At 46.0% G+C, this 12,844-nt stretch overlaps 2 protein-coding genes across 2 annotated transcripts; one reads left to right on the forward strand and one right to left on the reverse strand.

The window, feature by feature from the left end:
- Window positions 1-3,872: 3,872 nt before the first annotated feature.
- LOC124683014 (cyclase-associated protein 1-like) lies at window positions 3,873-9,761 on the forward strand. Its single transcript, XM_047217599.1, has 10 exons — window positions 3,873-4,154; window positions 4,298-4,466; window positions 7,329-7,393; window positions 7,850-8,123; window positions 8,271-8,424; window positions 8,580-8,689; window positions 8,781-8,836; window positions 8,914-8,970; window positions 9,084-9,227; window positions 9,591-9,761. Exons 1-10 carry the CDS (start codon window positions 3,873-3,875, stop codon window positions 9,675-9,677), a joined length of 1,398 nt encoding a protein of 465 aa, XP_047073555.1. The 3' UTR covers window positions 9,678-9,761.
- Window positions 9,762-10,103: 342 nt separating this feature from the next.
- LOC124683015 (4-coumarate--CoA ligase 5) lies at window positions 10,104-12,070 on the reverse strand. The gene is made up of 4 exons (XM_047217600.1): window positions 11,090-12,070; window positions 10,712-10,910; window positions 10,415-10,628; window positions 10,104-10,320 (listed from the first exon to the last, which is right to left on the reverse strand). Exons 1-4 carry the CDS (start codon window positions 12,068-12,070, stop codon window positions 10,104-10,106), a joined length of 1,611 nt encoding a protein of 536 aa, XP_047073556.1.
- Window positions 12,071-12,844: the final 774 nt, after the last annotated feature.

Here is a 12,844-nt window from a genome sequence, read left to right on the forward strand (position 1 = left end):
CTAATCTTTTACCTTTGTTGAATATCATGTGAGTTGCTATGCATGTTCGTCTTGTCTGAAGTAAGGGCGATTTTCATGATCAAATGGTTTGAGTATGCATACTGTTAGAGAAGAACATTGGGCCGCTAACTAAAGCCATGATTCATGGTGGAAGTTTGAGTTTGGACAATTAATCCTCAATCTCTTATGAGAATATTAATTGTTGTTGAATGCTTATGCATTAATTAAAGAGGAGTCCATTATCTGTTGTCTATGTTGTCCCGGTATGGATGTCTAAGTTGAGAATAATCAAAAGCGAGAAATCCAATGCGAGCTTTCTCCTTAGACCTTTGTACAGGCGGCATAGAGGTACCCCTTTGTGACACTTGGTTGAAACATATGCTATGCAATGATAATCCATGTCAATCCAAGCTAATTAGGACAAGGTGCGAACACTATTGGTATACTATGCATGAGGCTTGCAACTTATAGGATGTCTTATACATAACACATATGCTTTATTACTACCGTTGACAAAATTGTTTCTTGTTTTCAAAATGAAAAGCTCTAGCACAAAAATAGTAATCCATGCTTCCCTCTGCAAAGGGCCTTTCTTCTACTTTATTGTTGAGTCAGTTTACCTACTTCTTTCTATCTTAGAAGCAAACAGTTGTGTCAACCGTGCATTGATTCTTACATGTTTACTTATTGCACTTGTTATATTACTTTGTGTTGACAATTATCCATGAGATATACATGTTGAAGTTGAAAGCAACCACTGAAACTTATATCTTCCTTTGTGTTGCTTCAATACTTTTACTTTGAATTTATTGCTTTATGAGTAACTCTTATGCAAGTCTTATTGATGCTTGTCTTGAAAGTACTATTCATGAAAAGTCTTTGCTATATGATTCATCTGTTTAATCATTATCCTCACCATTGCTTCGAATCGCTGCATTCATCTCCTATGCTTTACAATAGTATTGATCAAGATTATGATAGCATGTCACTTCAGAAATTATCTTTGTTATCGTTTACCTACTCGAGGGCGAGTAGGAACTAAGCTTGGGGATGCTTGATACGTCTCAAACGTATCTATAATTTCTTATGTTCCATGCTACTTTTATGATGATACTCACATGTTTTATACACATTATATGTCATTATTATGCATTTTCCAGGCACTAACCTATTGACGAGATGCCGAAGAGCCGCTTGTCTGTTTTCTCGCTGTTTTTGGTTTCAGAAATCCTAGTAAGGAAATATTCTCGGAATTGGACGAAATCAACGCCTAGGGGCTTATTTTTCCACGAAGCTTCCAGAAGACCGGAGGAGATACAAAGTGGGGCCACGGGGCGCCGCCACACTAGGGAGGCGCGGCCTAGAGGGGGCCCGCGTGGCCCTAGCGTGTGGGGCCCCCGTGACGCCTCCTGACCTGCCATTCCGCCTACTTAAAGCCTTCGTCGCGAAACCCCCAGTACCGGGAGCCACGATACGGAAAACCTTCCAGAGACGCCGCCGCCAATCCCATCTCGGGGGATTCAGGAGATCGCCTCCCGCACCCTGCCGGAGAGGGGAATCATCTCCCGGAGGTCTCTTCATCGCCATGATCGCTCTCGGATCGATGTGTGAGTAGTCCACCCCCGGACTATGGGTCCATAGCAGTAGCTAGATGGTTGTCTTCTCCTCATTGTGCTATCATGCTAGATCTTGTGAGCTGCCTATCATGATCAAGATCATCTATTTGTAATGCTACATGTTGTGTTTGTTGGGATCCGATGAATATTGAATACTATGTCAAGTTGATTATCAATCTATCATATATGTTGTTTATGTTCTTGCATGCTCTCCATTGCTAGTAGAGGCGCTGGCCAAGTTGATACTTGTAACTCCAAGAGGGAGTATTTATGCTCGATAGTGGGTTCATGCCTCCATTGAATCTGGGACAGCGACAGAAAGTTCTAAGATTGTGGATGTGCTGTTGCCACTAGGGATAAAACATCGATGCTTTGTCTAAGGATATTTCTGTTGATTACATTCCGCACCATACTTAATGCAATTGTCTGTTGTTTGCAACTTAATACTGGAGGGGGTTCGGATGATAACCTGAAGGTGGACTTTTTAGGCATAGATGCATGCTGGATAGCGGTCTATGTACTTTGTCGTAATGCCCTGATTAAATCTCATAGTACTCATCATGATATATGTATGTGCATTGTTATTTCTTTATTTGTCAATTGCCCAACTGTAATTTGTTCACCCAACATCTGTTTATCTTATGGGAGAGACACCACTAGTGAACTGTGGACCCCGGTCCAATTCTTTACATCTGAAATACAATCTACTGCAATTGTTCTTTACTGTTTTTCGCAAACAAACATCATCATCCACACAATACGTTTAATCCTTTGTTTACAGCAAGCCGGTGAGATTGACAACCTCACTGTTACGTTGGGGAAGTACTTTGATTGTGTTGTGCAGGTTCCACGTTGGCGCCGGAATCCCTGGTGTTGCGCCGCACTACACTCCGCCACCAACAACCTTCACGTGCTCCTTGACTCCTACTGGTTCGATAACCTTGGTTTCTTACTGAGGGAAACTTACTGCTGTGCGCATCACACCTTCCTCTTGGGGTTCCCAACGGACGTGTCAACTACACGCAGCAATTTCCTAGGGTTTCTCTTGTGCCAAGTGAAGATCGGTCGGAAGCTTCTTCCCACCGGGATGGCTGGATTGTCGTGTTCCAGAAAGTCCTGCCGGCGAAATTCATTGTGCGATCAATGCCTGAAGATTGCTGAATTGGGTGTTTTCGGTCGGGCGCACCCATGTTTTTCATCTGACCGTTTGGTTTCAGAGGGAGTGCTTTGAAGCTCTGCTAGCTGTTAATATCATGGAGCTCGTTTTCTTTCCATGATGTTGGCGGAGAAGGTCATAAAAGCCAAGATCGGTGGAAGAGCAATGATGGTTGGATCTTGGTGGTGAGGTGGAATTGGCTTGGAGCTTCGTGACTTCAGACATCGACTTGTATGTGGGGCGACTGCACAGGAGAAGTTCAGAGTTCTATCTCTCAGGGTGAAAATCCAAGGTCTGGCCTTTATGGGTTGTGTCTGGCAATGTTCTTGTTGAAGGCATTGTTTGAGAGGGAAGACTTTCTTCAGGGTGAAAACCTAAAATCTATGATCAGGCGACGATAGCGTTTGGGCACTGTTTCTTTCTTGGAGGCGTCGCTTATGGAGAAGCTGATCTTCTGGTGTTGTCTCGGTGGTATCAGTGTCGTTGTTTCAAGTTTTCGATCTCTGTTGCGGGACTTTTGTTTTCTGTAATTCTTTTTTTTTTGGCTGTGTGTATCCTTTATGCCATTTGGGCATGATGTTGTTGCAGAGGCTGGGTGTAATTGGTATCTTCGCGATATTAATATATGCTCTTTATCGAAAAAAAAATATAAGATGTGACACTGTAGGTTTCGCCATATATGTTTTGGGATTGGAAAAACCATTGACGTGTCCGAAAGAGCGGGTTAAATTGAAGGGGTAACTCCGATCGATTTTTAGAGTTTGAGTTTGAAATACAAACTAAATGAAAGATGGGGTTGTAAACTAAACTTCAAACAAGTTTAGGAGGTAATATGAACTTCTTTATTTTTTTTTTGAGAGAGAGGAATTCTTTTGGGACGAGAGTACAGGGACAACGCCCCTAGGCGCGAACAGATGTCCACCTGCGCGGTTCTCGCGGCTCGGCCCGGATCAGGTTCCGCCATTTCCTCCTTCGCCCAAGGACCAGAATGACGACATTGCTCGTCTATTTTCCACCTATCGATCACCTCGTTCCTCTCGCCAATGCCCATCCTTCCGCTGCTCCGTTCCTAGAGATCAGATTCCCCACGCACGAACGCCATGGAGGAAGCCCTAGTAGGAAGGCTGGAGGCCGCGGTGTCCCGGCTGGAAGCTATCAATGCCAGGGCCCAGCCGTCGGCCGTGCCGCACGACCTGGCCTACCACGAGTCGGCGGCGCAAGACCCGGCGATCTTGGCGTTCGACGAGCTCGTCGCTGACGCCGTCGGGAGGCTGTCCGCGGCTGCCGGAAAGATCGGCGCGGAAGTCGCCGAGGTGACCAATGTGCTGGAAAAGGCGTTCTTGGTAGGGAAGGTCCTCCTTGTCAGGACCAAACAGACTCAGGTGCGTCTGATCTCGTTCGTTTCAGCTTTTTCGTCGCAAATCTACATTCAAGCATAACGGGTGATACCAACGGTCAGGAAATTTTGGATCCATTGATCATCTGATCATACTATTTGTGTGTGCGTGTTTGATGATTTTGGTAGAAGCCAACCGTGGAGTCCATGGCGGTGTTCATGGGGCCTCTGAATGAAACAGTCCTGGAGGCCAACACGTTGGCGGAGGGGACGAGATCGAACCATGCCAACCATCTGAAAGCAGCCGCCGGTAGCCTCGCCGCTTTGGCGTGGATTGGTTACACCGGCAAAGGTTGCGGTGAGTACCAAGAGTTCCAACCATTTTTCTTTTACCGTAACAGTACAATCTGATTGATCTTTGTACTTCTGACTTCTAAACAAACGTCCAAGTGCCATTGGTTGAGACTTGGAGATTGAGTTGAGTTTTTCCTTGGGAGAGAAATAAATTCAGTAGAAAAACAACGACACATGAAAAAAATGTTGTCCTATCTTGACTGTCATGGAAAATCTTCAGGGATAAAACCCGAACGCAAAAATCGTATATCATTGATTTAGACAATAATTTTTTCATTATCACTACTCAATATTAGACAAAAGTTTTCACTACCAAAACATTAGACAATACTTTTCAAATTATAAACATTCAGATTTCAAACTTGACCATAGTTTTCATCCGAAATAATGACTAATAGCATGAATCAAATGCCCCCATGATAATCAAGCAACACCACCGTAGCTATCACCGCCATTGCTACGATCCCCGTTGCCATCACCGCCACTGCCACCACCGCTAGCCGAAGCTCCACCTCCCATCCTGGCCCAAGACATTATTGATTGATAGATCTCCCACTTCTAATCTCTCAATATACCATCTCTTTCTTTCCCATTCCATTCCGATCCATCATCATGATTCGGTTATCTATGGCAATGATCTTTTGCCTCATCTTCTTCTCCCCTAGGAGCCCGCGCTCCTTGAAGTTCGTCTTGTGGTTCACCTCGGCCAACTTATTTACCTCATTTTCTTTAACTTGTTGCCACCTTGTCATCTTGTCTGGTTGCTTTTTCTCGTTTAACTCAATCTTCATTTGCAAAGATTGAGTTGCCATTTCCTTCCTTTCCTTCATCAACTCATCAATCTTCTCTCTCATGCTTTCGTCGACGGCCTTCTTCTTCACACACTCCTTTCCCTGCTTCCTCCCGTCCGGTCTTCCTTTGATGGTTCCCGGTGTTGGACTCCACCTTCCTTCATTACCATTATCACGATCGTCTTCTAAACTGATGGAGAGGCTGTTTGATTTCCCTTCTTTGGATGGAGGGGCTGATTGATCACTCAACTTTCACTTCTCATTATGTTCAAACAGTTTTCAACATTGATGGAGCACAAATGCTTTGCCATTTGACGTGGTCATTTGCTTGTATCTTTCTTGTGCAATGTGCTCTTACATTGGCAAAATTGCAAGAAGACAAGCTTGAGCACATTCATAGTGGACACATTCATAAAAATTTGAGATAAAATGAGATAAACAACCAACTCACATAGTAATCAATAGTGCAACCACTTGGAGGAGCATTCACACTTAATCCAAACAGCCACTCTGCTGGCTACATGATTGATTGATGATCACATACCGGGCCTTGTAGGTCTCATTGAGATGGTTCCGGCATAAGCCGATGATCCTTGTTCAAACACTATGCCAATATTTCTTTCTGCATTGATCATTTATGATCACAACATCGAGTGGGACACTCTCCCATGCCTACACCAAAGCAATATCCACTACTTCCGTGTAATTCACTTGCCTCTTTGTTCTTCAATTTTCTTTATTTGAGAAGCATCAAAGACATTCTCAACATCTTCCACATCATCAACATATATTCTTTTTTTTCGAGAATAGGGCAAAGGCGTACCATACTCATCATCAACATATTCATTATCAAAAGAATCTAGTGGAACATTGTCAATGGTTTACTTGGCCGCCTCCAACATGCTCACAAACAAAGTAGGAACCGAATGTATATTGAAACCACACAATGGAAAAAAAACTAAGTATCTAAAATAATTTGACAATAATTTGAGGAATAGGGATGAAATCGTACCCTTTGTCGAGCACGTTGTGGGTGCCGGAGTTGGTCATGGTGGAACTTGGAAGTGGAGGAGGTCCGCCAACCGCTGGCTTCTTCGTCTTTGCCGGCCTGGATGCGGCCGATTTTGGCCGTCAAGATGGCATCGGCGGCGGAAGGCCGAAAGATGTGGGGGAAGCCCGTAGGATGAGGCAGTGCCGTTCCCGGTCCCTATGACGAGGCGCTTTCTCTGTCGCTTGTGCTTGGGAGTAGCGGCGGGAGGCGCGTGCGGTATGACCACGAAATCGAAGGGTGGCGGTATGGGGAGGTCCATGGCGACGCGCCAGTGGCAAGGGCACGGAGGACGGGAAGGCGCTGAAATGTCCCTTCCGCCAAGCTCCAATGTGTTTACGGTAAACCCAAAATATTGGCGAGCGTACTGTGTATGTGCAGGACGAGGCCGCGGGGGGCTTGGTTTTCAGTTTACCATGTAGGCCATTTTCGGATCTTACCCGGGCACATTTTTTCCCAAACCAAAAAAAAAGTTTGTGTTTTACGGTTTTGTACTTTTTATTGGATCTACTAGAGTTGCTAACTTGCTATCATACCATCTCCAGTTGTCCAACTAGCCACCGTGTGAAAGGTGTCTTCGGGCTTCATGACGTCTTTCCACTAAAATAAGCCACATGCTTTAGCAGCTAGGATTCCGATGCTGATAATAAGCTTGCCATATCAAATTGACCTAAGAGACATCTGGCTGATTGCCGAATTTTGCCAAATGCTTCAGAAGCGGCGCCTGGTTTTGAAACATTGGATTTAAAATCCCCAGTCCACTTTAACCTTTGGCTTTCAGACAGTATCCCAAGAATATGGAGAGTAGATTTTAGGTTGGTTTTTACTGCCACTCCAAATACAATGCCACCGCATTGGATCAATAGTTTCAGACACTACCTTAGTTATGTCTAGGGACAGAAAGTTTCAACCATTTGGTCATAGAGTATGGTATTATGTCAACCAGCATAAAAATTGCATGTTAAGTTTTATTGATGAAATTATTTTTATTAGTATGTTATGTTGATTGTTCACTGGTTCCTCTCAGGTATGCCCCTTCCAATTGCTCATGTAGAAGAGAGTTGGCAGATGGCAGAGTTCTACAGCAATAAGGTATGCTAGTGTACTCCAAATCACCAATTCCAACTTTGAAGTAAAATGTACGTACTGTGTGGATACAACTGCAATGGCAGATCTTAGATGGGTGAAATATAGTAGTACTAGTGATTCAAGAATTCAAATCAGAAACGACATGTAGAAAGGAGATGGAGAAAAGTTCACCAAGGTATTCATGTGAACGGAGATAGAAAGTGGTTCAGTAAGAAATTCATGATTGTTAGGAGTATATAAATTCGAGGAAAACATGTTTCTTCATTGAAAACAAAATCAAATCAAGGTTAACGATTCAAAACCATCAACATGTGAATTACTTAAATACACACAATGAAACAAAAAAAATCTAATTCAAAGGTTTGATCTCCTATGAGAGAGAAATAGCATTTTGTTTTTGAAGCATGAAAATGGTTGATTTCACGACTTAATATAACTACCAAATAACAATTTTGTCAGGTGCTCGTGGAGTACAAAAATAAGGACCCGGATCATGTGGAATGGGCTAAAGCACTTAAAGAGCTTTACGTGCCTAATTTACGCGACTATGTCAAGAAGTTTTACCCACTGGGTCCCGTGTGGCAACCTCCTGGCAGTGTGGCAAACAAGGCACCTTCTGCCCCTTGTCCTCCTTCTGCATCTCTTTGTAGCTCTTCAGCAACATCATCACAACCTACATCTGGGATGTCTGCTGTCTTCGCTGAAATTAGCTCAGGGAAACCAGTCACACAAGGTTAGTTGATGTGAATTTTCCTTTTTGACCCAAACTATGGCGGGCTGAAGCCATCGATCTGAATTTTATTCAACTTCCAGTTGATAAGATTCATTAGCCCCTAGCTTATGTGCTAAATGGTTATGGCTTCATCTTCTTGCTGTAAAGGTCTTCGGAAGGTGACAAATGACATGAAGAGCAAGAATAGAACAGATAGAACTGGTGTTGTAGCCGCTGAAGGGAAACAACCTCGCACTGTATCTGCCCCTAGCTCAACAAAAGGTCCTGCTCCTGCAAAGTTGGAGCTTCAGATGGGTCGCAAGTAACTATCAGTTTCCTTCTATCTTCTTTTTATATATAGAAAGTAGGGTATTCCTCAGCCTCTGCATTGATTGATGCAGACAACCCAGTTTACTTGTATCTAGAGACATGCTAACAAACAAATATTCTCACATAATCTGCTCTGATGTCTGTCAGATGGGTGGTTGAGCACCATATTGGGAACAAGGGCCTAACTATTGAAGATTGTGATACCAAGCAATCGGTATATGTATACGGATGCAAGGATAGTGTGTTGCAAGTTAAAGGTACTTCTCATCAAAGTGCTACTAATAGCTCAATGATGGATATCCTTTTCTTAAGAGGAGACGATATTCATGAATTGCCATCGTTATGCAGGCAAAGTGAACAACATAACTATTGATAAGTGCAGCAAAATGGGAGTATTGTTCAAGGTATAACTGTCAGGAAGTACCCCCGCCGTATTTACATCTGGACTACTTTGTTAACTCTCATCATATATTCTTTTCAGGGAGTCGTCGCGGCTTGTGAAGTTGTGAACTGTAACAGTGTAGAGGTTCAATGTGAGGTAGACCTCCTTTCTTGATACTTGTAGTAACAATTTTGTTCCATGAGGTTATGGGATTTGAATTAAGTGACGCACACTCTGATGTTTTCTCTTATTTTATAATGATATGGCAGGGTTTGGTGCCAACTATATCAATAGATAACACATCTGGCTGCCAACTTTATTTAAGCAAGGAATCTTTAGAAACGTCAATAACGACAGCTAAATCAAGCGAGATTAATGCTCTTGTTCCGGATGTGAACAGTGAGGGTGATTGGGTAAGTAATTCTCTGAACTCCTATCATAGTATCATTTACCTTCTGGGCGTCTTCTTTTTCGTGTCTATACACTGCAAACCGATTATAGTGCAGTAGGTTGAAGCTGCTTGAGATATACAAAAACAGAACTGATGTGGTTTTTGAGTTTTCCTTTTCTCGAGGTTCTCAAAATTGCTGCTAACTTCACATTTCACTCTCTCTGTACCACGGCATTTCCTTTTCTAGACACACAGAAACGTTATGTTTTAATGCTTGGGCTCGTACAAAAGTTAGATGTCCAAAATTACGCAGCTGTTCATACTGTCTCGCTAGCAGATTATCTGCTGCCTCTGACCTTTATTGTTTTCCTCTGAATATTTGCAGACAGAGCATTCCTTGCCCCAGCAGTTTATACACGCATTCAACGATGGGCAATTCATAACAACACCAGTATGTCACTCTGGTGCTTGACCGGCATTTCCTCCTTCGATCATCTTTTCCCTCTTTGGCTCGAGCTCCGTCGCAGCAGCGCACATTTCTACAATCCTAGATAGGAAAAATAATGACATACCTCATGTCATATACGGATGTACGACATTTTGGAGCGCCTTCTAATGAATGTAGAGGCACGGTGATACTTCCGGTGCCAAACCTTTTTTTTTTTTTTTTTTTTTTTGGGTTTTCAGTTCACTGATATGCAAGTGGGCAAAAGTGCTAATACAATCTCGTCGTGTAAGATTTATATCCAGAGACAGTATGCCTTGTACATTGGTGACGAATTGTTGCTCACACTTTCTTGGTATCTTAGCATGCAAAATTACAGATAGGTCAGGATAATCAGAACAAAAATAGAATTAGGTATATTTGGCATACAAAATTACAAGTAGCTCTGGATCATCAATAAGCTCCCGTGGCCAACTTTGCTCTGAGATCCTTCCTCAGGATCTTCCCTGAGGGCGCCTTGGGGATGGAACTCACGAAGAAGACCCTCTGCAACCGCTTGTAGAACACCACCTGCTTGGCGACGTACTGCTTGATCTCGTCCTCGGTGATGTCGGGCTCTGACGCCACGACGAACGCTACGGGTATCTCGCCACTGGCGTCGTCCTTCATCCTGCGGGGTTCAGATAGGCAGCGGTTGTTCAGGACTCGTACAGCGCAATGACGAGTATGAATTAAGTTCTTGCCGGAGAAACCGAGCTACTTACGGGACGACGGCGGCGTCGGCGATGCTGGGGTGCGCGATGAGCATGGCCTCGAGCTCGGCGGGCGCGACCTGGAAGCCCTTGTACTTGATGAGCTCCTTGAGGCGGTCGACGATGAAGATCTCGTCGTCGTCGTCCACGTACCCGACGTCGCCGGTGTGGAGCCACCCTTCCTTGTCGATGGTCTCCGCCGTGGCGTCCGGGTTGTTGAGGTACCCTGCACGCACAAAGGTCGTCAGCGTCAACCTCTCGTGTGTGCATTCTCGTTTTCGATTTTCTTGGTGCTGGAGAAATCAGCACCTTTCATGATCTGCCTTCCCCTGACGCAAATCTCGCCAGGCTGGTTGCGGCCGAGGCACAGACCGGTTTCCGTGTCGACGATCTTGAGCTCGGCGTTCCTCACCACCGTGCCGCAAGCGCCGGACTTCACCGGCGATGGCTGCTTGGCGAAGGCCATGCACATTGAGAGCACTGGACCGGCCTCTGTCATCCCATAACCCTGCTTGAACAAATTTCTCGTTACACTTGTCCAAATTTGGGAAGCTATCTCGCTTATTAAATGGATAGATACTGTAGCGGCGCATTCAGTTAGAATTTTATTCGATAGTCGTCGTCTAGTCATGACTCATGACCGAGCACGAGGAGAAAAGTTCTTTGTCAAAAGTAGCTCGTGCGTACCTGTCCGAGCACTGCATTAGGGAGCTTGGCGTGGATGATGTCCTGCAGCTCCTTGCCCATGGGCGCGGCGCCTGACATGACCATGCGCACGGAGGAGAGGTCGTGGCGGTCCATGGCGTCGCTCTTTGCCATCTCCACCACGATGGGCGGCACGAGCGGCGCGATGGTGATGCCGTGTTGTTCCACCAGCTCCAGCATCTTGACCGTGTCGAAGCGCTTCATGATGACGAGTGCGGCGCCGGCGCGCATCCCGCAGAGCAGGATGGAGTGCAGCGAGTAGACGTGGAACATGGGCAGCACGCAGAGGACGACGTCGTCCTCCCGGAAGTGGAGGTTGGGGTTCTCGCCGTCGACGAGCTGCGCCACGCTGGTGACCAGCCCGCGGTGCGACAGCATGACGCCCTTGGGGAGCCCCGTGGTGCCCGACGAGTAGGGCAGCGCCACCACGTCGTTGGCCACGTCGATGGGCGCCTCCGGCAGGGCCGAGTCGTCGGCGGCCTGGAGGTCCGCGAACGAGGCGCAGCCCTCGGCGCCCTCGCCGGTGGCGACGATGGTGACGCCGGCGAGGCCCCGCACCTTGGCGACGAACGCCGGCTCGGTGATGATGACGGTGGCGCCGGAGGCCGCGACCTGCTTGGCGATCTCGGGTGGGGTGTGGAGCGGGCTCGCCGTGGTGGTGACCGCGCCGAGGCGGGACGACGCGAGGAAAGCGAGCGCGAACTCGACGGAGTTGGGGAGGAACAGCAGCACCGTGCTGCCGTGGCGGACGCCGAGGGAATACAACCCAGCGGCCACGCGCCTTGACAGGCAGTACACGTCGCCTACCGTAAGAGTCTTGCCGGTGGCGCCGTCGATGATACATGCGCGGTCACGGCGCTCCGCGAGGCGCTCGAAGACGTAGTCGTGGAGCGGGAGGTGATCGGGGATGGCGATGTCGGGGAGCGTCGAGCGGAAGACGGTCTGCTCCGGCAACGAGCCCATTTTCCGGCGAGGTTTCGGAGTTGCCGGCCGCTTCTGGCTTTGTTGTCAGCTGGATTGGTGGTGGAGCTGTGGAATGGAAGAATGAGGCAAGTGCCAAGTCCTGATGACTGAAATGAGCTCACGGATTGGTACTTATAGGTTGGTCTGTGGATGCAATGGTGTTTGGTGGAAATTTGGGGTTGTTGTGCTAGTCTGCTAGAGAAGATGATTACTAGACTAGGTCCAGTTTCGTAGAACTTGAGATTTTTTTTACTCCGTCTGAACAACAATTGTTTCTTTAAGATCGCCGAGCAACATGAACAATGCATTTCACACATGTGTATACCTAATACCCGGCCTAATCAAAATGAGCGTCCGTGGGAAATGGGTCAGATCGTGCACTGACGCCCAAATGTCGGTAACACAGACATGATTAAACTGACCGTGATCGTTTGATCATGTGTTCTTCTTTGTTTACATGAGCTTGTTTGGTTCAACTTATTCCATAGGATTTTTTGAGGATTTTATTTCTTAAACAATCTCACAGAGTTTGTTTGATTTGTAGGATTTGAAATCATGGAAATTACTTATATAGTCTATTCTTCATAACATTTTATAGCATCTACAACGCATGATGCTTAGAGATGTGCTTAAAAAATTAACCCTTTTTTGCTGAAGTACCGGTGCTTTTTTAGACGGAAGGCTCGAAGTGAGCCCGGCTTTGAATTAACTAAGCCATCAACCGGCTAGCAGTTACATCAAGAGTTACAACACACGCGCCAAGCGCACAACCCA

The sequence above is a fragment of the Lolium rigidum genome, chromosome 1, assembly GCF_022539505.1.
Source record: "Lolium rigidum isolate FL_2022 chromosome 1, APGP_CSIRO_Lrig_0.1, whole genome shotgun sequence".
NCBI lineage: Eukaryota > Viridiplantae > Streptophyta > Magnoliopsida > Poales > Poaceae > Lolium > Lolium rigidum.

Excerpts from the sequence above, each read along its gene's own strand:
- LOC124683014 (XM_047217599.1), top strand. The coding sequence starts at position 3,873 with ATGGAGGAAGCCCTAGTAGGAAGGCTGGAGGCCGCGGTGTCCCGGCTG. Across the intron at positions 8,690-8,780 it reads TAGTGTGTTGCAAGTTAAAG|GCAAAGTGAACAACATAACT; the intron begins GTACTTCTCATC and ends ATCGTTATGCAG. Across the intron at positions 8,837-8,913 it reads AAATGGGAGTATTGTTCAAG|GGAGTCGTCGCGGCTTGTGA; the intron begins GTATAACTGTCA and ends TATTCTTTTCAG.
- LOC124683015 (XM_047217600.1), bottom strand. The coding sequence starts at position 12,070 with ATGGGCTCGTTGCCGGAGCAGACCGTCTTCCGCTCGACGCTCCCCGAC. Across the intron at positions 10,911-11,089 it reads CTAATGCAGTGCTCGGACAG|GGTTATGGGATGACAGAGGC; the intron begins GTACGCACGAGC and ends TTGTTCAAGCAG. Across the intron at positions 10,321-10,414 it reads GCCGACGCCGCCGTCGTCCC|GATGAAGGACGACGCCAGTG; the intron begins GTAAGTAGCTCG and ends TGAACCCCGCAG.